The sequence below is a fragment of the Amphiura filiformis genome, chromosome 14, assembly GCF_039555335.1.
Source record: "Amphiura filiformis chromosome 14, Afil_fr2py, whole genome shotgun sequence".
Lineage (NCBI taxonomy): Eukaryota > Metazoa > Echinodermata > Ophiuroidea > Amphilepidida > Amphiuridae > Amphiura > Amphiura filiformis.
In genome coordinates, this window is record NC_092641.1 from 16919244 (window position 1) to 16943660 (window position 24417).

The 24417-nt window shown below is 36.4% G+C and overlaps 1 protein-coding gene across 1 annotated transcript in view; it reads right to left on the reverse strand.

Moving 5' to 3' along the window:
- Window positions 1–331: 331 nt before the first annotated feature.
- LOC140169782 (tyrosine-protein kinase JAK2-like) overlaps window positions 332–24417 on the reverse strand; it is a 90529-nt gene continuing 66443 nt past the window's right edge. Inside the window, exons 6-20 of the mRNA XM_072193087.1 lie at window positions 24012–24146; window positions 20649–20893; window positions 17876–18088; window positions 17038–17189; window positions 12282–12420; window positions 11038–11191; window positions 9498–9641; window positions 8681–8796; window positions 7820–7921; window positions 6556–6748; window positions 5441–5577; window positions 4179–4357; window positions 2982–3086; window positions 1455–2088; window positions 332–984 (exon numbers count right to left, since the gene is read on the reverse strand). Of these exons, the coding sequence (XP_072049188.1) occupies window positions 1959–2088; window positions 2982–3086; window positions 4179–4357; window positions 5441–5577; window positions 6556–6748; window positions 7820–7921; window positions 8681–8796; window positions 9498–9641; window positions 11038–11191; window positions 12282–12420; window positions 17038–17189; window positions 17876–18088; window positions 20649–20893; window positions 24012–24146 (2144 nt within the window). The 3' untranslated portion in view covers window positions 332–984; window positions 1455–1958. The remainder of the gene's footprint in view (window positions 985–1454; window positions 2089–2981; window positions 3087–4178; window positions 4358–5440; window positions 5578–6555; window positions 6749–7819; window positions 7922–8680; window positions 8797–9497; window positions 9642–11037; window positions 11192–12281; window positions 12421–17037; window positions 17190–17875; window positions 18089–20648; window positions 20894–24011; window positions 24147–24417) is intronic.

Here is a 24417-nt window from a genome sequence, read left to right on the forward strand (position 1 = left end):
CAATTTTAACCTTCCAAAAATAGCGCCTAATACCGGATATTTGGGCGGATTTACCCGAATTTAGAACGCAAAACACCCAATTGGGCGGAAAAGCACTTGACTTTAAAACTTCCGGTACTTACTGGGTAGTCACCGACCAATCAATAAATGGTCACAAAACCCATTGTGACTGCAATTTGGAGCTTCAGAGACTCAAAACCTTTATTAATCGCCGAAAATCGGCTAAATTGAAAGAAAAATACATCAAATTACTGCCACTGCCTGAGACTGGCAAAAGTAGCCCAATTTTAGGCAAGTAGCTGCATGCTTTTTTGAGTAGCGGCAAGTGATCGTCAAGTAGCCCAATTGTATGCCTAATGCGCGGCGTTGGCATCACTACACATGAGTCTACATACAGTTCTTCCATTGACATTCTTTGGTGACTGCCTAATCACACAATTTGATTGATAGCACCTTTGTTTAAAGTCTAATTTCTTTCTTCATAAGAGAAATCATTCCTCCTTTGTTATTTGGTCTCCGTACTACTATCATCTAAACAATTCACTGGTACCCTATACCTTGGCAGTTACTACAGGTTCACCTCAACCAATGATGCAGGTATGGACTTTTTCAAATTTGTCAATATATTCGTAGAAGCTGTGCATTAGCAATAACAATACCATCCAACTTCAGGCATAAAAGCAAGTGATGTAAGCTGTTTATATTCACCAAAAGTTTATGAATTACCTGTGGTGATTTCAGGCAATTTTACAATTTTTTTAATCATTTTTCTAAATAGCCTAGCCAACTGTGCGTTCAGGATTTAACCACTAGGCAAGGTGTGAAATACTAGGCAGTGTGTGAAATTCAGCAAAAAGCCTACAACCCTCTTGAGTTAACCAAGAGGGCCCTTCTTTGTTAATTGCCTGCTTGCTGACTTGCTACGCCTTGTGTTGGACATCCTATTGGAGATTACAGTAGCTAACAGATGCAGATACATTCTATCTTGGCCACACGGTTGTTTGATGGGATCATTTATTAGTTTTTCAAACAAAACATCATGTACAACCAAATTTTAGGCCTGAACAGCTAAATGTGATATCATGCTAATGTATACAGATGCTTTTGAGTCATTCTCAACTTTAATTTTCCCTCTTTTACAACATTATTCATTTTTATAGCATTTTTATAGCTTTTTCGGATATAAAATGTATCTATTAATGACAAAATTGGTGGCGCTATTTAGTTACTGGAAATTACTCTTTTAAGCTTTTAATACAAACAACTCCTTTTATTGTTTGCTAAAATGTGTTTATAAAATTTCCTTGTTGCTTGTTTCACCTATTCCAGCTGTTTTAATGGCAATATTAATCACCTGCCCCTTGCAAATAAAGAAATATGATTTAGGATAAATAGCGCCATCTATAGTTTGCATTTAGTTAATAATGAAGCGAATTCTATATACATCAAACAACCGTGGCCAAGGATAATGTTACAGATGTTCTCTCCAGATTATTACCAAAATGATTTGGATTTCAAAGCAATTGACATCATCATTATCAGACAGTGGCAATTCCTAATGGGTTATAATTTAAAAATCCACACTACCCCTGTGGAAGATTTTGGAAATATCTTCCACAGGGGTAGTATGTTTTTATGGTTGTACCCATATCCTCTACAACTGTAGTGAGTATTTCAAATAAAAGTTACCCAATTGTTTATTCTATTTGAAACTCATACTCCCTCTGTGGAAGACTTTAGCTAAATCTTCCACAGGGGTAGTGTGGACATTAAATGGAATAGACCATATGCCATTTGTCAGACCATACCTGTCACTGATTGGGGGAACCAATGGTAAGAGACAAAATGTACAGAGGAATCCAGCTAGTTATATGCAAGAGAGCTTTCATGATGACGGCTGCCCCATCAGTTCCCCTAGCCGTTTCTCAAGCGTCCTGAATGGTGGTCGTCCATCTTTGTCAAAACTCCAGGAGTCTTTCATGATGCCATAGATAGCAGGGGGACAGGATGTGGGCTGTTCCAGGCGGAGTCCTCCGCTGAGACGACTGTACAAAGACATCAGGGTTGATTGTGACATCTTGACCGTAGCTGTATACAGAAAAAAATTGCGACAAAGATTGTGAGATCACACATTAGTTTTTCACTAATTTGGCAAAAGTATGATATATGTGACATAATCAAGGGGAATGAGTCATATGTCGGCAATTTTCAATTAAAAATTTTTTACATCATTATCTGGCGGTTTACAAATGCTACATTTTGATGCAAACCCCATCAAAATCGGACATCTGGTTACTGAGTTATGAGCAATTTATCAATGGCCGAAAACAATATAAAACAAAAGAATTTGAACACTGTTTTCGCCAATATCTCAAAATCAATATTAGCGACATCCGACTCATTCCTCTTGATCATGTCACATATCAAGATTTTAACCCTGAACCTCAAAGACTTTCTTGGCCAGTACCTTGCAAAAAAGCAACAGCACTCCTAGATAGTATGAACCAATCAGAGCAAGCGTTAGTAAATTACTAGCCGTGCATAAATATTGTACAATTGCACGGGTGCGCACTCCGCGTAGTACGCGCGGTGCCTTCAGATGCGTTCATTTTTCTTGCGGGAGGAGGCATTTATATTTGTTTGTATTTTCCAACATTTTTAGTGACAATTTTGTTATAAAGATTACAAAAATCACAGGATTTTTTAGTCGTTTATGAAATGGATTAATAAATGCGTATCACTTGTTGCTCGAGAAATTGTACAAAATAATGCACTTGTACTGAGATGCGTCTAATTTCAACAATTGCGTACAATTTCACTCGCAACAAGTGATACGCGTTTATTAACCTATAAGTAAAGCTTTTCTTGAGAGGAATTTGTCTGTCTAATATCCTAAAAAGTGAGAACACCTGCATTACAGCGCATTTGTGGTGAATGGTCACAAATGTATAAATGAAATTGCAATCTGTTAATATACTTACTTTGGTGATTCTCCATGTGAGAACATCTCCCATAGGACCACCCCAAAGCTCCATACATCTCCTTGTACACTGAACTTTCTCTCCTTGATTGACTCAGGTGAATGCCTGTTGGCAAATACAAAAACACATTTTTATACACTCATAGATAGTAAGAACCAATCACAGCATAGGTTAGAAAAATGGTGAATGCCTGTTGGCAAATACAAAAACACATTTTTATACACTCATAGAGAACCAATCACAGCATAGGTTAGAAAAATGATAGGAGTGTATTGATTGTGTATGATTACACCGATGCACATATTCTGGAATACATGCAGTGTATAGGATGTGTTCATGTTGCATACGATCAATTTACTTTCCTTGCAGGTCGATGCATTTATATTTGCTCATACTTGTTCGTATCTCCCAGCATTAACATTTTTAGTGACAAATTTTTAATACAAATAGCAAAATTACAGGATTTGATACATCTAATGCACCCCTCCCAAATGGTGCTGCATTTGTCTGAAATCAGGAGTAGGAATTAACCTCTAAATTGGGTTATTCCATTTAAAATCTATACTACCCCTGTGCAAGATTTGGGAAATATCTTCCACAAGCGTGGGGGGGTACAAATTCAAATGGAATGAACACATAATCTTTCAGAGGGAGTTGAGTTTCAATTACAGGGGTCGCATTTAAGGAGTTTGCGCGTCCAGGGACTCCTTATTTTTTTATTTTGGCCATTTTGGTCTCCTTAAATCACAAGTTGAAAGTGACCAAAGGGTCTGATAAAAACTGTATGGACTCCTTAGTTTTACGATGCATGGAGGTGTAAATCAGTATAAGAATCGTCGATCAAAAGTAAAAAAATAAAAAGATCAGTACATCTTCCAAATCACCATAGGCCAACAACACTAATAATTTCACTGGAATATTTGACAAGCTCCAAAGTTTAGAATTTCGGACAGGTAGACTCCTTAAATTCTCATTGGACCCCTTAAATGTTGGTTTTGCAGGTACCAAAGGGTCCAAAAAAATTAAATTGGACCCGTCAATTTTTTTGTGCTCGCGCTACCCCTTTCAAATGGAGCTGCCTAATATATTAATTCCATTTGAAATTCATACCCCCCTGTGGAAGACATTTCCCAAATCTTCCACAGGGGTAGTGTAGATTTCAAATGGAATAGCCTAATTTATTTCTTGTACACTCACCATTTGATTGGTAGAATATTGTGTCTTCCCGTCATCCTGTAATAAGCTTTCTCTGGAGTGAAATCACGCGCCAGACCAAAGTCTGTGATCTTCACTTCTGTTTCCGATGCCACAAGAATATTCCTGGCTGCAAGGTCCCGATGCACTAGATGGCAGGTCTCTCCCAGATATGCCATGCCCTGTCAGGGATAATATCACCATTCAGATGTTATTATCAACAGTTAAATTGTTGTCTACACAATTCATTTATAATCTATTCTAGAATGATTTGAAGTGACCTTTAATTTTGTGCAGACTAGCTGTACTGTGTGCATGTTGCATGTTGTTAGCGTAGTGCATAATATGCCACACAGTATGTGCAACTTTGTAAACAAGTGTTGTTCATTTTAGAATAAGGGCAGTTTTCATGAGGGTAACTTATTTTCTCCAAAATGAAATTAATTTTAGTTATTAGAATAATATCTAACTGACAATAGTTTGATCAGCTTGTAATTGGTGGGCCTTATAACAAAACAAATTAATATCAACATATTTTATTTTGAGAATTGTCTTGTGACATTTCGCAAGAAGCATCAAATTATTAATTAATGTCCTATATAGTTTTGTCTACTTTCTTAAACATGCAAAATGTAGACCAGACAGGTCATATCATTCTTAATGTGGGTCTACTTTTCATCAGAGTGGTAAAAGCCTAATAATTCCCACCGATTATGAGCTGATCAAACTATAATGAAAATAAACGATAACAATTTGTCAAAATGACTTTGAATTTATAATACCCTGCAACGACCATTGCTGGTAGTATATTCCAATTTTCTTTGCTTTACCTCGGTTGTTCGGCTCAAAATTAAAAGGGACAAATCTGACAGTAAAAGCTAACATTTTATGGAAAAGAAATACTGAATCCATTTTGTATGGAAATATTACAACATGGCTTTAAGCAATTGACAATGATATTATGAAAGCTCATAACTTTGCTAAAGCCTTTTCCACCCTGATGTGGCAGTGACATCATTTATGCGGCGTCTTTAAGCGTGTGAGTGTATACGCCAGTAACTTGAGCGAACACTAGCGATTTGTATGCTGCGCCCAATGAAATGCGCACTGCCACATCAGGGAGGAAAATGCTTTAGCCTTAGGCATATATGGCAAATTGATGATAATATTAATAACTCAATATTCAAATTTGCTACCTTTGGCCTGATTGGATCAAATAGTATTACATAAGTATTAGTAATTACTTTATTATAATCAGCACTTACCTGGCAAATCTGTTGGCCAAACAGGAAGAGTGTTTGGTCACTAACCGTCTCATTTCGATCCTTCTTTCGTCTTAAGTAGTTGTTGAGGGCGCCCTCTTTGACAAACTCCATCACCATCTGTAAGTTGTTCCTTTCAGCTGTCGTGACGAAACAAAACAACATGAAATTATGAAATCAGTCATGTTGAGACTTGCCCGTAAGCCCCCTTGTGTCTCACTGTTTCATTCTTTAATGTTTCCATGTCTTCCATGGAATGTTTTAAAGGGCAGGTCTATTGCAAAAACAAGTTTATCTCTATTAATTATTACATTACAAGATGACACTTGTTGCAATTTTTTTTGCGTATTTCTCCTGAAAAAGGAGAAATTGTGTGGGTAAATTTCAGCCTCGTACGTGTTCTTCCCCCGTTTGAAGCGTACGTGTTCTTTTCCCGAGTTGTACTATTATTTACCGTAACAAATGCTGCATAACAATATGCAGACTATTGTTCTCATTTGGGGAACAAAGTGTTACACAGTATTGTTACTATGAGTTTGCTTTGTAATATTTCATCCAACTGAATAACAACAGCATACGTTCTGTGCATTGAGAATGTTTATAGTCCCTTCTCGCAGAGCAGGCAGTTATTTCATGACGTCAATTTTTTTTCTAGGCCAAATCTGTCTCGTTCGAAGGAACTCATGATCGTGAAGTTGATTTTTGCGGAATATCAATTTTAAACGTCTTATTTTCTCAACAAAAAAAAAAAGAGTAATTTTCATTGTCCTCATATTATTACCTTGCCAATGATATGATGTTGTCCGAGCAATATACCTGACCTTTAAATCAAAGAGCTCATAAAATATAATTCTCTCCAACATTCCATAATACTTTATTTGATATTCAAAACTTCCTACGCCCTTGACCATGGACAGGCGATTTGCGCGGAAAAAAATAGCAAATTGCACAGAATTGCGCAGAACTTTTTTTTCAGTGCAAATCATGTATCCCTGCCCATAGGAAAAAAAATAGCCAATTGCACGGAATTGCGCAGGAAAAAAGTTCCGCGCAAATCGCCTGTCCCTGCCCATGACAAATCCCACTCCTTGCGCTGATATCACAATACCATGACTTACTTTCTACAACACCATAGACTGGCACAATGTTCTTATGTTGACACTTGGACATATGGCGGATCTCTTCTTCAAAAGACTTCCTGTCAACCCCTGTACTACTCAGGTCTTCACCTTTCAGTAGTTTGATGGCAACTGGTACGACCCATCCTTCAGCACGCTGCCATGTACCTTTCCTGACAACGCCAAAATTGCCCTACATGAAAAACAAGTAAATTATTAGTAAGTTGGGCTATTCCATTTGAAATCCACACTACCCTGTGGATGATTTAGTTAAAGTCTTCCACAGAGGGAGTATGAGTTTCAAATAGAATAGACATTGGGGCAAATTCCATTTGAAATACTCACTCCAGTTGTGGAAGATAAAGGTAACCCATAATACATGGGGGGGGTAATGGGTTTCAAATGATTAACCCTGACCAATTACATTTGAAAAACCTACTCCCTCTAAGGAAGATATTTGCAAAAACTTCCACAGGGGTAGTGTGGATTTCAATTGGAATAGACCTTTATGCAGCAAAGTTTAAAAAAATAATAATAAAAAATAACAAAATTAAAAACATTCAGGAGAATAAAAACACAAATACCCTTTTAAGAGGCTTTTGTAGTTCTTAAAAAATTAGATGTTTGGAAAATGACCTCAACTGCCCACTAGATGGACTTTGACCTCACACCTGTTGACATCATATTTGTGAATGTACCAAAGGGTCATTGTGTTTAAGTCCCATTGAAATCCATCAAAGCATTTGGGAGAAATCATAAGATGTAGGGTTGACATTTTTGTCATATGCACCCTCACCGATTCTGTACTATTTGTGACTTACAGAAAATAGAGGACAACACTGAGTGACATTAAGATGGTTTCAAAGGAGGTTTTATTGTTAGGTCAAACAGACGTGACCAGATAGCCTCCAACCTCCAAAACTAATACAATTTCCAGAAAAACACTTTTTTCCAGATATAAATTCTTCCCCAATTGGATATGTACAGGATATCCTCTAACCTCCCAAAACTAATCAAATTTCTCATTTTCATTCTAATATGCCTGCAATTTCTTTTCACATGCTGTTGAAGGCTATAATAGTTTGTCTCAAAGCTCTACCCAAATTGAAAACCTAATGCGCTTTTATAGAATACGAAACAAAATACGCACAAATAATTTCATTGTGTTTAAGATGAAGGATTTTATTGATATTTGGTAGATTTTGGAAAATGTTTGCTACCCAATCAAATTATTATAGGTAAAGACCGGTTTACATGTACTCACCTGGCCAAGTTGTCCGGCTCTGTCCAGGTCAATCTTGACGTCACCATGGTCCAGCTCCTGTGTTCCAAACTGCCACCTCATCATTGGACCTGATGAAAACTCCTAAAAAAGAAGAGAAATTAAACAACCAAAGCTTCAATAAAACACAAGTTCTTCCTATTGTGAGCTGGAATGGAATGCCATTAAACATGTAAGCTTTTCTTTTTATGTATTGATTATAAAGAAGAGTTACTTTTATATATCCAAGGCCAACTCATTGCAGTACAAAACGAATTGCTTGACTTCACCTTGATTTACACAACTAAGTTTGGAAACCATCCATCAATGTCACCTTGTATTAGTCTTTATGGATGTGTACTTTCCCTCTCCCACAAGATCTGATTGAAGCAGGCATTCAGTTAAGAAATAACAAGCAATTAATGCTGTATCGTTTACACCCAAATAATGTGTCTGGGGGCAGTAAGAAAGGCACAATTGAACCAATTAATAATGGTTTGACATCCGAGGACACATAATTTGGGTGGGTGTAAAGGATAAGGCAGCAAGGTTTATTTCTATTCTTTTACCCCATAAATAGCGCAATTTAAAGAGAAAATACCAGTTTTTTGACTAACTATATGTATTCGGCTTAGAATATGCATGCTTAGGCCACAAAAAAATTAATTATTTGCTTGCCCAAAGGTCCTTTGCAAGTGGAAGTGTCTGTATACAAATACAACATGTTTTGAGGGGAAGTAGTCAAAACTACCAGAAATGTTGTATGATTTGGTAGTAACCCGACACGTCAGGAAAGTTACCGGCCTGCCCAAAAAGCTACAGGCCAATGGCCGGCTGACCCGCCCTATTTCAAACGCTGCTTACCTTGGCATTGATATCTCTCTCAAAGTTGTCTCTATCTTCTGAACTGATGATATTACCACCAACTGCTCCTTCAGGTGTTGGAGTAGATGGCTCCATTTGATGATCAAGGCCATTTTCTAAAGGAAATGATAACAAACAAAAATCCCTCATATTTATGTTCCATTCTTGTTCAATGGGTGTGGTTTAGCGTGTCAAAGGATAATTTTGTTTTGACCTTCTATTTGTTATAACTCGGTAACCGTAATATGGAAATATACATGTGACCAGTGGTTTCTTGACTCAATTGCGATAAAATCAATGTAAATATACCATAATTTATAGTTATTACAATAATATTTAAATGACTAAGAATGAGAATAAACGACAGGAATATTAGGAAACGAGAGGCAGGTCCAAAATTTTATCGTATTGGATGCAGGCTGTGCCGGCATCTACTACTCGAAATATAGGGTCCAGAACATATAAGTTCCCCCAATACTTTTTTAAATAAGTAGAAAAATATTTTACGAAATGTAAAATTGTTAAATAGTATGTATAGCCTTATTTGTTTTACACATGTGGACCAATTTATAGCGTCACACATCATTGCGTTCATTCACAATGGGTTAATTGTGCAAGAAAAGAGGCCATTTTAAAAGTTGCACCCGAGTCCATTATAGCAGTCAGGTTTTCTTTAATTCAATAAACATATGAATAAATCTGGCCTACTGTTTTATTTTAAAGAGTATTTAGGGGGACCCTATATTGAACACAACTATTCTATATCGCAGGATAGAGGATAGTATAAAAACAAAAAAATCTGTTAATTCTGTCTTACCTGTAACTTGGTCACTAGATTCACTCGTAGGCATGTCATCATCATCTTCTTCTGCCGACATGTCATCTTCCGAGATAGGAGCGGGGTCATCGGGGTTCTCAGGCTCAAAATACATATGCTCTAAGCCATCATCCCTGTAGGATACTGAAACAAATACAACACTTGATTTTTAACAATCAATAAAGATAACTTCTGGGTATCATATTAAGTCCACTACAATAATAAACTTTCCGGAACTAATGACTCTTTACTGCGTCAGAGCATGTTGCACAGTCTCTGACCAGTAACACCCATCTTTCACCAATCCATCGATATCAACCGGATGAACAAGGAATTGTAATGAAAGACAGAGATGAGCTAATATATCCGCTTTGAGTAACAGTTAAATTTTATTCATCATTACAATAATATATGCTTTGCTGCTCAACATTGATAAAACTCCGTCCATAGTCTTCTCAACTCGTTTAATCCCTTTTAATCTACCTCACAAATCAATGTACTGAAGTTACATTTCGAAGACTTTCCTGTGCATTTTTGGTTCTCCTCAGTGATTTTTATTTTTCCTGCATGTTTCTTCTGCTTGGCTGCATTTTTTAAAATCAAATATTAAGCTTTGTTTGGTTCTTTGTTCTTCTTCTCAATGCCTGTCACTATATTCTGGCTATCAGGACATGAATTCCTCTGATGATATAATGGGTTTTCAAAGCATGCAAGCTATAAGTTTGTAAATATGTAGACACGTCTAAATTTGTTGACATTTTGGATTGTATCTTTGCTCTTGATCAAGAAACCAAGTTTAGAGGTTTCAAACAAGACAAATGTGAGTCTTTGGATGTTTCAGAAACTTTCTCTATTAGTTTTGTTGGTACTTTAGTTCTCGGCTATGACTGGCCGACATGCTCATCCTGAATAGGCTAAATGAAAGTTGATTCCAAGTTTCCCGTCACCCGCCCACATCACCTAATCAATTTGACCAAAACTTTCATTATTTTCATAAAAAAGTCGAATTATCTAAAAATTGAGATTGAACTAATCAAAATTGAAACATCCCCTGCTGATCATAATCAGCAGTTTTTCTTAGTTGTAGGGGTAGAGGATGTAGGGTAAATAATGGAAATTTAAGGATTTCCTCATTATGTTTCTAGTGATTACAAAAATTGCAAATTTCTTTTCATTTTAATAAAAACGAATTCAAATCTTTTCTCAATCTATTGCAAAATGTCTGTAATGATTATCTAAGCATTTATACCTGTTTTGAGATGACCTTTCATCAACAATATAGGTATAGCCATATAAATTAAAGTTTTGACAATAATGAAATTTGACAAAATAATGAATAATGAAATCATGACCTCATATTTCACTGAAAAAAATCTGACAGGAGCATAATCATTTCATTTCATTAGCATTATAACTGATATTTCATGTGATACATTTAGCCTATTCAGATCCCAATACTGTGCTTACACTATACCAGGCTGTTTATGTGTTAAAATTGGTAATAAATACAAAAAAATATGCTGGTAAATGGTATACTTACTAAGGAGTATAGTATTCATGTCTCTCAGAATACATTTACACGGCGGTCTGTTTTGTGCCAAATGGAACCAACAGTGTTCCATGATCTTGTACACAGCATCCGGGCAGTTTCTCGGCCTGCCCAAACGACGCCCTTCTTTGTAGTTTACCATGACCTGTAAATAAGACCAGTACACAACCATGAGAAGGTTTCCTGGAGTACTTGGGTACTAGGTAAGCCAATCGAATGCGCAAATAAATTGCCAATCTCGTCAACATCAGATGAACAGATAATACTAGACTACTCCCTATTCCAGCAAAATACATCATTTTTTGGAATTAATAATAAAATATTATGAAACATAGCTAAACCCTAAGGTCCATATGAACAAAAGAGTTAGACCGGGTCTAAAGTTAGATCTGGTCTAAGTGGAATTTTGTTTCATCAGGAATGGTCCTTTACTCTTATTTCCTTCCTAGAGTAGTTTGCAAATTTTAAAGATTTAAATGCAAAGTTCAAAAATAATACAAAATAACTTAAGAAAATGTAAAGGAAAATGTCCTTTCTCCTGGTATTAAATTCCACATAGACCAGGTCTAACTTTAGACCCGGTCTAACTTTAGACCCGGTCTAACTTTAGACCCGGTCTAACTTTAGACCCGGTCTAACTCTTTTGTGCATATGGACCTAATCCTTTAGTTAGTGCTAACTGGCAATAATAGTTAATGTTTTATATTTTTGCAATTTGAAGGAAAATGGTCCATACAATTGTAGTCACAAAATTTGAACACTTAGCACAAGTCTAAGCATTCAAAATCTTGAGTGTAAGAGTTAGCTCATAATGCCATTTCCAAATGTTAAAATGCACAGGTTTCTGGTCCTTATTCCCAAAAATTGACCAAACATTACAATTTCGACTGCCATTGCCAGTTAGAACTAACTAAAGGATTAAGATTTAGCTATGCTTCATTTGGCAAAACAGGATAATATTTTTAGTGCTGTATTTATCTGGAATGGGGAGTAGACTAGATCAAGAGTGTCTTATCAGTCTAAATCATTCGAATCTAGAAAAAAAAAAGTGGTTGTTCACTGGACAACCAGGTGAATATATACCTTCATTGAGGTGTTATCATGGTGGATTTAGAGAATGAAAGTATCGTTTTGAGACCCAGCCGTGTATTTATCGCCTGATATAACAAAGTAGATACCATCACCTCAAGTGGAACAACAAGGCAGATATCCGGCAGTACATTTTTTATACATACCTGCTTGTCTGTGAGCCCAGCACAAGGTAGCTCCCCAAAGGCCATGATCTCCCACAGTGTGATGCCATAACTCCATTTGTCACTGGCTAGTGTGGATTCAGCATTGGTACACAGCAACTCAGGAGCTGTCCATCTCACCCTGAATGAAACAAAAGAAGATAAAAAATCAATTATTCAACAATTCTTTTCCTTTGTACACGAGCCAACTGTTGTTAAACAGTGATGACACCAAACTTTTACAGTAGCGTATATGTGACCGTGTACAGCACAAATGAGCCGTAAATGTCCTAAATTGTATTCTGAGTTACAGTGTAAAATGTGCATGAAGGTCATATTCATCGGTACCTCAAGTTGGCACAACATCTATCTCATTTGATAGTCAAACACCAATCAAAATTGACCGTGGGAGGAATTTATGGCTCATTTGTCGTGTACAGTCACTTATGTGAACACAAGTTAACGGAAGTAGGTATACGCATTACATGTGAGCGCCTAAAATTTGGCATGCCTGAAACTTGGGTATATATGCGCTTACATATTGATTTAATTTAATACTTTGGAAGAAGATTATACACATTTTATTTTGTGGTTACAGATTCCAATCAGTACATGGTCAATGATAATCTGCTATATAGACATTCTCCTGAAAATGTTTACAACTGTCATTGGGAATGAAATTGGAAAATGTTTTTGCTACCAGTGTGTTCCACATGACAGGTTCTACAAGGATAACACACAAAACTTGGAATCAGTTTCCATATTTTGGACAAATTTTGGAAATGGGAGAATTATTAAAAATATACAAAATTAAATCAGAATCCTGATTAAAATCGGCAATTCGGCATCTTTTAGTGTATGCAATGAATCATCTGGCATATAAGCGTTCCATCTAGCCTTAGTTCGAGTCGTTAGGGCGCCTAGGATAGTGGTTTTTTTTCTTTTCTTTTTTTTTTCTCCAAAATTTATTTTTATTATGATCTCTGTAAATCTTGTCCACCTACTGCTGCTGTTAGTATATCAGATCGCTAGTGGCCCTGCCGGACATGGTTTAGAAAAACAGGGATAACATGGTTTAGAAAAACAGGGATAAACCAGAGAAAATTGCTGATCCCAATTTTCATTTAGTAACTGCTCTCAACAACTACAGGTGCTCAATCTATTATAAGCTCCCTTTAGTGTTTTTCTCCGTGTGGCAGGGAGAAAGATCACTAAAGGGAGCTTATAATAGAGCAGCAAAAAAAAAAAAAAAGAAAAAAAAAAGAGAAAAAAAAACACTATCCCAGGCGCCCTAACGCATCAAACCAAGGCTCCGTTCCATCCAGACCCTATTTCTTTTAGTCATTCTACAATATCCATTATTATGATTGTAAATGTGTCAGCAGTTTCAGTCTACTCCCTATTCCAGAAAAATACAGCACTAATTTTTTTGGATTAAAAAAATATCATGTTTTGCTAAATGAAACATAGCTAAATCCTCATCCTTTATTTAGGATAAATAAAAGGAAATTTTTATATTTTTTCAATTTGAGGAAAATGGGTCAAACATATCCAATGTTGCATGTTTTCTTACAATTGTAGTTATAAAATTCCAAAACTTGGCACAAGTCTAAACATTCAATACCTTGAGTATAGGCTAAGAGTTAGCTCATAATTTTAATATTTTGTGTTATTTTGGTAATGATTAGAAAATGTGTTTTCCAAAAATTAAAATGCATAACTTGACATTAGACTTGATACAAGTCTTTGGGCTTGATTCAAGTCTTTGGGCTTGATTGTCACAGCGTACAAAAAAACACACCTCAAAAACGCATGATTTTGGCACTTATTTCCAAAAATTGACAAATAATATTAAAATTAACTAAGACTGCCAGTTAGAACTAACTAAAGGATTAGGATTTAGCAAAAACAGGATAATATTTTTTTATTCCTAAAAATTAGTGCTGTATTTTTCTGGAATAGGCAGTAAGTAGTACATGTAACACATGCACCTTATTTATCATTTTGCTTCAAATTGCACACACACATAAATCTATATGTGACCGATCACGTAGGAACTAGGACAATTGCAGTCTATTTTCGTATTCTTGGATTGCCACAAAAACACTTAACCACTTAAGGCCCATTCAGTGATCCCAGCGCAAGTGTAAAAAAAATAAATTGTTTATAAATTGTTTAAAAGTGAAGGATAAGTCATTCAAATTGTCATTTGGTATTTTTGAAATAAAAAATTTGGCAAAAAACAAAAACAAAACAAAAAAACCCAGCAGTATTGATGAAGTTGAAGCCCCATTCAAATACATGTAGCTAATTTATATACTGTCAGTATATAAAATAAAAATTTGTGTAAATTAATGGTTATCTCCCAAACTTTTTAAAGAAGATTACATAAAGGTAAAGGAGGACCCATTTTGCTGGACATTCTTTCAGAACCAAAATTGAGCCTGTAACCAGGCTGATCCACAGGACACCAACAAATAGATGCAAAAAAAAACCCTCTATCATATGTGGATGTACAATGTACAGGATTTGGGAGAAGCCACATGCAGGACAAGATGGTATGGCACAGTGGCATAGATTTCTTTTTTTGTGGGGGATTGGAAATCATTTCTTGAAGTATAGAGAATCCAGCATCTTTTATTTTGCCATATTGAATCTAAACTGATAGTGAAATATGGTGCAAAAGTATAATAAATTTGTGTGAAGTGAGCAAAAATTGGCACTTTTGGGGCTAAAATGACCAAATATGAGGTTAATTTTGGTCAGAAACCCACATACAGCATCAACATTGGGGAGATGATTGTATGGACCATTCCCCCCTGGCAAAATATTGGGGATTTATCCCTCATCATCTATGCCTATGGTATGGCACACTGTTACGGTTTTAAAAGACTCACTATAAGCAAGTAAAATTAGATTACTCAGGTACCTAAGGTGCTCATTATGTCAAATAATGCTATCACAGTCTAAATTCTGATCTAAAACATGTGGGATAAGGCTGCTATATCCGAAACTGAATCTATCAAAGCCATCATTATCTTTTTCTTTCATCTTTCATCGGTAGTCATGGTTCACCCACACACTTCAAGGTTAATAATAGTTAAAACAAAAGTAAAACCAAAACTCTCAATTCACTTCTTACATTATTTTGTTATGCTACCTTAAAAATGTCTACCTAATACAAAAAACCAAACCAAGTTATGCTAACAGTTGTAACTGGAAAAGACATAAAACACAACATGCATGCATCCTTCTCGTAGACAAAAAGAATGCAATATATGTAATATGCAAAGTGTAATTAGACAAGAGGTGGCTGTAGAGTGATATGTGTAGATGACACACTTGTTGTTCACATGAGCTGCATATGACAAATGCACTCTGCACATAACCACTTAGAGCACTTTGCTTTCATCTTTCACCTAAACCTATGGTGTGTCGGAGCAGTGAATGAGCTAGCAGTGTTTGTGCTCACAAATTAAGAAAAATAAAGCCCACACTCACAGGGAAAGGTATGGGTTCAATATGTGAGATAGCAAGGCTCAATGTAATGGGTTGTATTTTTCCCCATGTGCATGATTTTTCCTAGGAGAGGGAAATAGCAAAAAATTTTTGTTTTGGCCAATGTGTCATAACTCAATAACTGCAACACATATGGAAATATAAATTTGACAAGTGGCTTCCTTGACATTTCCTGTCAGATACAAAAACTGGAAAAATACAGCCTGAAGGCTCTGACTCGCCTTTAATTGGAATTTTCTGCCTTTTAAAAGGAAATGAAAATATATATTTCTGGTGCTTATGAATGAGGTTACTGGCTTGATATGATTGATTGCAGTTCAATTGACAAATACAAATGCATGCACCATTTGTATTATTTGTACAGTACTATACACGACCACAACATTGAATAATGCTAATTTCATTGCATTTTATTCGCATTACATTGTTATGGAAAAAATATTAACTGCAAAAGCATTGCTATTTTCTTTCAATAGCTCTTCCTATATCTTTGTACAGAAGCTAGCCATTGTTAATCTGTGATGAATCCATGCACGCCCTATTGAAGACATGAAGTCACCCACTTAGGTAACCCATTTTGTAATTCACACTCCCTATGTGGAAGATCAAGGTCATGCCTTCCACACAGGGTATGAATTTCAACTGGAATACACCATGCACCCATAAACCAAATAACAAAGCATACTTGAGTAACACACCTTTGGGGGTAATGGAATACATGATACCATAGCATTGCATCTGCAAGCACATGCCTCTAAATGAGGGGCTTTTTCTGATGAAATTAAGAGATGAAAGGCAGACACTCTCCACAGAAACATTATTTGGGGTTTGAGCAATTACTGATACAGGCAGCTGTACAAACATGTAGTATTGTAAGACCAATCTGTAGCAATGTTTTTGTGGAGGGCGTCTAGGGGGGAAAGTGAATGGGGGGGGGCAAATCAACAAATTTTGCGCAAAATTACCACAAAAAGTGGACATTTTCGTAATTTTGGTTTTTTTCTGGGGGGCAACAGGGGCATCCCCCCCCCCGTGGCCCCGCCACTGTTTGTCAATAAAACTCATTTAGAGGCATACAAGCTTGTAGATGGAATAATAAGGTAATAAAGTAAAGCTTAAAATTCCTTTTCACAAGTTTGTGTACGACTAGGCATCCAGCGCATATTGTTTTGAATGAAGTCTGTGATAGTAATAATACGTGGTGACTATGCCTAAAAAGGAAGCTTGCTTTTCAGTTTACCTCTTCATTTTGACATCAGATTCTATTGGTAAGCTGTGGTAATAAACACTCAGCATGGGGTCACCTAGTTTCACAATGAGTTGAGAAGCCGCTGGCCGCGTCACAAGGACATTGCGCGCAGATATGTTGCCGTGAACGATGTTCCTTGATTCCTGAAAAAACAAACATATTAAAATAACAGGTTTACGAGCGGACTCTTGTCTCTTTTTATCTTGTTATAAAGAGGATCCAAGGATACCCGGTACTAAATCCAGGGCATTTGCATGTAGGAATATTGCCATGAATGATAATGCTTGAATATTCCCTGAATATTGCTGTAAAAGCACTTAATTTGGACTTTATTTCACAAATTGGCAAACTGATTTACGAGCGGATTCTTGTTGTTTTTTGTCTTGTTATGAACAGATTCCAAGCATATATAAATCCTGTAGTCCTGTGAAATCGAGGGCATTGCATGCATATATAGAAATATTGCCATGAATGATATTCCTTGAATATTCCCTGAAAAACAGAGGCAACTGTTGCTGTAAAATCACTTAATTTTGAATTTATTACAAATGCAAATCGGCAGTGCTCACCATTTTCACAGATACGGTACTTAGTGTCACGAATCAAGGTTTGTCACATATTACAGTAAAAACACTGGAAGGGGTAGCCAATGTTTACGCCAACCAGAAGTAAATGCTTGGTGGAACTAGTCGGCGAAGTGCCAGAAGTAGGCTAGGTGTGGACACACGGTAGGAGTTTGGAAAATATTTGTGGAATTTTTATCAATGTTATCGTAAGTTTACACCGGTTGTGACTCAAAATGTGAACATGATTAGAGAGACAAACTCACCAGGTAGTCTAAAGCATTAATTAACTGCACAGCTGCAGTGAGTTGATGACTTAATCTCAGACTTTCTTGGTTCTTCTTCAGGTACTTATCTAGTGTACTATACTGTGCGTACTCCATGATGAGGAGGGGTGTCCTCCCGCCTCCGATACCTTGGAAACGGATGATATATGGATGCTTCCATGAGGCTATGGCGTCAACAGACTGACTGAATTTCTGGGAAACAACAAGAAATTGACAAAATTAGAAGATCCACTCTGTGAAAAATGTTTTAATAACTGCTTGATTGGGCTATACATGTATATTCCAATTAAATTCCATACGCCCCCTGCAGGATCTTAATCTCCCACACAGGGCATGTAGATTTAAATGGAGTAACCCATTTAGGTAATTTGTAATTCTCACTCCCTGTGTGGGAGATAAAGGTCATGTGTCCCCAATGACGTAGAAAAACATAGATCGCTGAGCTCGAACTGGTACGTTGCCGTTTCATTGACAATCACACACTGAATATGAAATGAAGGGACCTAACAAAATCAGCATCAAATGCAACTAAAATGGGAACTGAATTTACTCTAGCATGTATGGATTAATAAAATTAAATAAATTACTTGTTTTAGCATATTCAACTTTACTGTGTACCATTTTTTTAATCAAAAAATTGCTGAATAACAAAGGCAAGCACGCTCCTAAATCTAGCTCATTCGCCCGTTGCCATGAGGGCTCTACAGGAACGGCGACTGAAGGCGAAATTTCGAAAAGTGGTAGAGTTGTTTAGCGTGGCAACACTGGTGATATACCAGATTCAGGTGTGCTTGCCTTTATAATTCAGCAATTTTTTGATAAAAACAATGGTATACTGGGAAATTTAATGCGTTTTAATACATGATTTGTTCAACTTTGTGTATTTATACAGCACTCAAACCGGGACCCAAACCGGCTTCACAGATTCGGCGAGCAGGGCACTCTATCCTTTCTACCTCATTGTGTGTCCCATAGTGGTGTACATATTTCAACTGGAACAGCCCATAATGATCAACAAGCATAACGTCACAGTTCTGTGAAAGCTTTGTATGTGATCTTTGACTACCCAGAATTAAAAAGACTAATTTGCATCTGACGTCGTCTGTCAATGAAACTCGGACAAGGTTTGTTTACAAGTGTTGTGATGATGAGTTGCTGAAGGCGGTGGTAAAAACAGGGCACCTTATGGTTAATTTTGCACCATCAAAATATACAAACCATCTCAAAAGTTAGGTCTTCATAGTAGGAAAATTTCTTTCCAGAAGGCACCATGTCAACAATGCCTACAAAAGTTGCTATTTGCCTTGAAAAAGTATGTATTTTTGCGCCATTTTCTGCGATTCCTTTTCTCAGATCAGCACAAGATGAATCCATCTTCCTTTTACGTGCTATTAACCAATCAACGGCCGTACAGAGTTTGATTGACAGTGACGCCAGATTAAACTATAGTCTTTTTAGTTCTGTCTTTAATTATACATCATCTGCTTTTCTCGTGATTAAATGGTCACACCATATAAAAGGTTTTGATTGTACCATTACCATATAGATGTCGCTATATACTTGTGTGACAAATAAGTTATTAGAATAAGAGGCAGTTTCCCGAGTTAATAGTCAAAATCACATACAAAGTATTGACAGAACATGAACATATAAATAGGCAGATTATCATGATACCTCATGCTTATTTTATTACATATTGCAAATAAATCCTTCTTTTAGACAAGTTAGTGTTATTGGTTATGCCTTGTGTAGACTGCTTGAAAAAAAAAAAAGAATACTATCAGTTATTATTAAGGTTTGGGGGTGATACCGACTCTGAGACTAGATGTAATCCGTATCACCCCTAAACCTCACCTAATAACAACTTTATCATACAGTACAAATAATCTCACATAACGAAAAAAATTCACAGGCATAATTCTTGGCTGGAACAATTTTCTTTAAACCCGTCTACACGATAATCCTCATAAAGTAGGCCTAATTCCCCAATCAAGCTTGAGAGCCCAACCAGCACGGTCATCTTCCACACCAACTCAACTCTGCTGAGACCACTGAAACCCGCTTTTCGATGCAAATTTTGTTCAGAAAAGCTCTCTGTATTATTTGGAGTGGCAAATCCCAGTGAAATCTGTGATTCAATACGGACACACCGGCTTTGTAGCCTATTATTGGAACGCCATGATTGTTATGAAACAATCGTTGCTGTGCGAGTTGTCATTCAGAGCCACGTATATCCTTACTAACATGATACGGTGCGTCGATACGCGCATGTGACGCGCTCAGCAGGTATGATACAAGATATATCATGTCAGTAAATTTGGGCGCTTATCCAATGAAAACACTGTAAACTACTTGATGGTATGATAAAACAACATCTTTCACATTCAACAGCCTCAGTTGCAAGAGAAAAAAAGTATATCCAAATGTGCTTTAAAGACAAATGAAATCTAATATGTAACACATAAATTTGGCCAGTAGATATTGAATTTATGCTTCTAAATAGTACTTGTACCCTTAAAGTTTATTTGAATGTATTTCAGCCGTAATCATTTCATTTCTTTTCATTGTTGTGTCAATGCGACATGAACATCATTTTTCATGAGTGGATCATTTCACATCATATATTTATACTTATTTCTAAAATTTTCAAAATCTGAAGTTTTATGGATTTAAGGTTAGGCAAAACACTTAGCTGATTGTCCCTAAAAGAATCCTCAAATCAAGCAATTGAGAACCATCCAAAAAAACTCACATCTTTCACAGACTGTGCCACCTGTTCTCTTGGAGATTTCAAAGCAACAGGGAACCAAGCTTGTCCTCGTTTACGAATCTCTCCCCTGTACACAACGGTGAAGGCGCCGCGACCAAGCTTCTTCCATTCACTACGCTTGGACATGTCTGATTCGGGCACCCATTCTATACGTGGTTCTTCTTCTGCGGTGGGTAACCGTGGGACTCCCTGTCGTATGCTGTGATCCAACAACTGAAGGCACGGCTCTGTGGGGAAAATATTGGATAAACGTTATAGTAATCTGAAACCTTTAAAAGATTTCTCCGGCAATCACAACATTATGCCTATATGTTTAAAAAATTTAAAATTATCAATCATGTAGTTTCATTTGAAACAAACTCATATTAACTATACAAACGAATTAATACAGAAGTCTCTCAACACACAATATTCAAAATTCCCGGGCGCCAAAATTGTCGAAAGTGCAATGACGTCCCAGTAATTCATTCATTCATTCAATTTATTCACACATGATTTCACATATATATAGATAACAATATTTCCAAAATCATATATATATAATATGTATATAAGCATCAATAACAAAACAAATTTAATTAAGTTGGTAACATAATGAAATACAATGAAATACAATGAAATACAATGAAGGCTGGCAAAAATTGAGCACAAATAACCATGACGTCATCACACAAAACAATTTCCGCATAGGCTAAATTTTACTGGAGGAATTTGAAGAAAACATTTTCAATTCCAATTGGTAACAAGCAGAACTCAGCTTTTCTAGATCATAATTAACTTACCGTATTTCGTCAAATAAACGCCCCCGGGGGCGTTACATTTTTCCAAAGGAGGACGTTTATTCAAGGTCAATTTTAGAATAATTCCCGTTAAAATCATTAGGTAAACTTAAAACTCACGCTAAAATGACGAACTATGAACTAGAAACACTGACTTCTGGTTCACTACCGGGTTTCCAATCCAGATTTTCACCAATTATTGACGCTATTATTGACCATGTGGGCAACGTGGTAAGCTTACTACCCCGGGGGGGGTCACTCCCATTGTGGTCTGTACACCATCCGCGATAATCAACTTTTGAAAAGCACCCTAAACAAGGATTTAACCCTTGGCTAAAACAATACCCTAAACAGGGATTTTATTCCTTGCATCAAATTTCATACCCTAAATTTCATTTCACAGATAGCAATATTGCAATTTTGCTACCCTTTTTCCCAATATTTCATGTTTTTGACACCCTAAACCCTTTTTACGCATTTTCATTATCGCGGATGGTGTACATGCCACAATGGGAGTGAACCCCCGGGCTTACTACACAAGATAGCATGGAAATATCGGCATTTTTTAAACATCTTGGTTGAAAAAAGTGGTGGGGGGTGTTTATTTGAGGGGTGACTATTTGACGAAATATAGTATTCTATCAAAATATTGATATGTTACAAGGCAACAAAAAGCAACAGATGCACAAAATCAACAAAATCAAGGAAGGAATAATGAAGAAGGGGCGGCCTATATGCTTCTCCCTAGCAGGGATTAAGACAATGCGAAACACAAATATATGCGAGGATCGGAAATAAACGATGCAAGCTCGAGAAATTATGATTAAAATGGCGTGATTGGGGCTCGAGCAAACTGGCATATGAAAATATTGAGAGAGAAAAAATCAGGACTCAACAGGGATTGAACCCCAGTAGCTGGATTACCGGTCCAGAGCTTTACCGCTGTACTACCTGAGTTCACAGTCGGTACTCGGGCCATCTCAACTTAAGTCCCCAAGATAACTCTCTCATTGTGCCTCAGCGGCCAATTATATAATGAAGAAGGGGCGGCCTATATGCTTCACCCTAGCAGGGCGTAAGGAAGATACGCAGAACAAATTCAGTAAAAAAGAAGATTGATGGTTTCATGTTTTGGTTGTCAAAATTAAATAACTATCCTTTTAACATACAGGAAATAATCTACATCAAATCAATCACAATCAAGCTCTTTAAATGGACAAAAGCAAGAAATGAAAGAACCATACAAGTTAACTAAATTGTTTTATTGTCGATCCACGGATTGCATCCTTTTTCTCGGTATACTGTCATTGATGAATTGATCATCAATCTTGATACACTAAAGTGTTACATGTTACAAGATCCACTGGAGACTACGGTGGTTTATATATTTTTTTACATTATTCCTGCTGGATTGAGTAAATATCATTTTTCCACTGTTTTTCCCCAAAAATCCACAAAGATCTCACTTATGATATCATCACTTAAAAATAGTCTACAGGTAATATTAAATCTCAATTAAATTCTTTATGCATACTTATTCCCGATGTACTCTTGCTCTTCCCCTAAGGAAAAAAAAAACCCACCTAAATCAAAAATGCATTCCACATTAGGTTTTCAACTTGGGAAAGGCTTAAAAAGTTCCAACTTACACTCGCAAAAATTCAAATAAGCATCCGCCATTCACATACACAAATCAAATTGCTTATTATGATAAAATGTTTAGATTTTCACAATGCTTCCTAACAACTGAGCAACTCCTAAGGCTTTTGGTTTTTCAAAATGCTCCCTTCCTTTTTATATTTTGCTGTTTGTTTTATCTTTTGACTAGTATTAGTATGGATGACCATAGATTTGTTTTGTTTTTCCCTTTTTGACCTGGCTGGCCTTTTATACTGCACTATCTGTCTTTCTCACAGGAATTGATTTTTTCCTTGTACGTTTTTATTATTATCCTAATTTCTTTTCATTCTATGCTTGTCACTTCCTTTTGCTGTATTTCTCATTTATCTCTTGCAGTGCTAGTTACTAGTGCTACTTGTTTTTACGTTGTAAAAGGGATGTTTTTATGCTCCCGAAACGTCGGTTGTTTTGTCCTTTTAGACCTAAATTTTGGATGTTGTCGTACATATTATTATTAAACAGTTTTTAACATTTATTTTCCTTGGTTATGTACACTACTTGAATCTTTTTTTTAGATCCATTCAAAATTTCCCTGGAGTTGGTACTGTTTTAGTTTGCTTTTTTGCTCAAACAATTTTAGTTGACAGAAAATATTACCGTCCCAGTACACCCCTCATGAACAAACAATTTTGATGAAAATAGTAAAAGAAAAGTTTTCCGGTCGGAATGTGTGGGACGGTCGGTCCGACAAGGACGACAAGCAAAGAACCTTTTCTTCCCTCAAGTGTTTGTACATTCCCAGGTGGTCATCGGAGGATTGTAAAAATAACCCTGAATGAAGACGCTGTGATGGTGTTGCTTCTAAATAAAATAGACTCTGAAAAGGTCACTTTTAAGTAAATATGTCAAAATGACAACAACATCAGTCTATATGCTAACAGCTTACCTTTGTTTTTGTATTGTACTGCCTTACGTAGGGGGGTGTTGTGTAAGCACCAGGAGTTGCTAGACTCACGATAATGCTCCATAAACTGTCGTATGCTATCAAATCGCCTCTGATTGGGTAAGCCAATTTTACCATCTGGAAAAATGAAAACAAAATAGGAGAAATTTTCAATTAAATATTAATTCAACCATTTCATTAGGCTGTGCAATGGCTACGTATGTAATTACATGTACTCCCAATTCCAGAAAAACACAGCACTATTTTTTTGGAACTTTTAAATTTTATCTTGTTTTGCTAAATGAAACATAAATCCTGATCCTATAGTTAGTTCTAACTGGCAATGAAAGTCAAATTTTGCAATTTGAGGAAAAATTGGTCGAAAAAATGCAATTTTGCATCTTTTCTT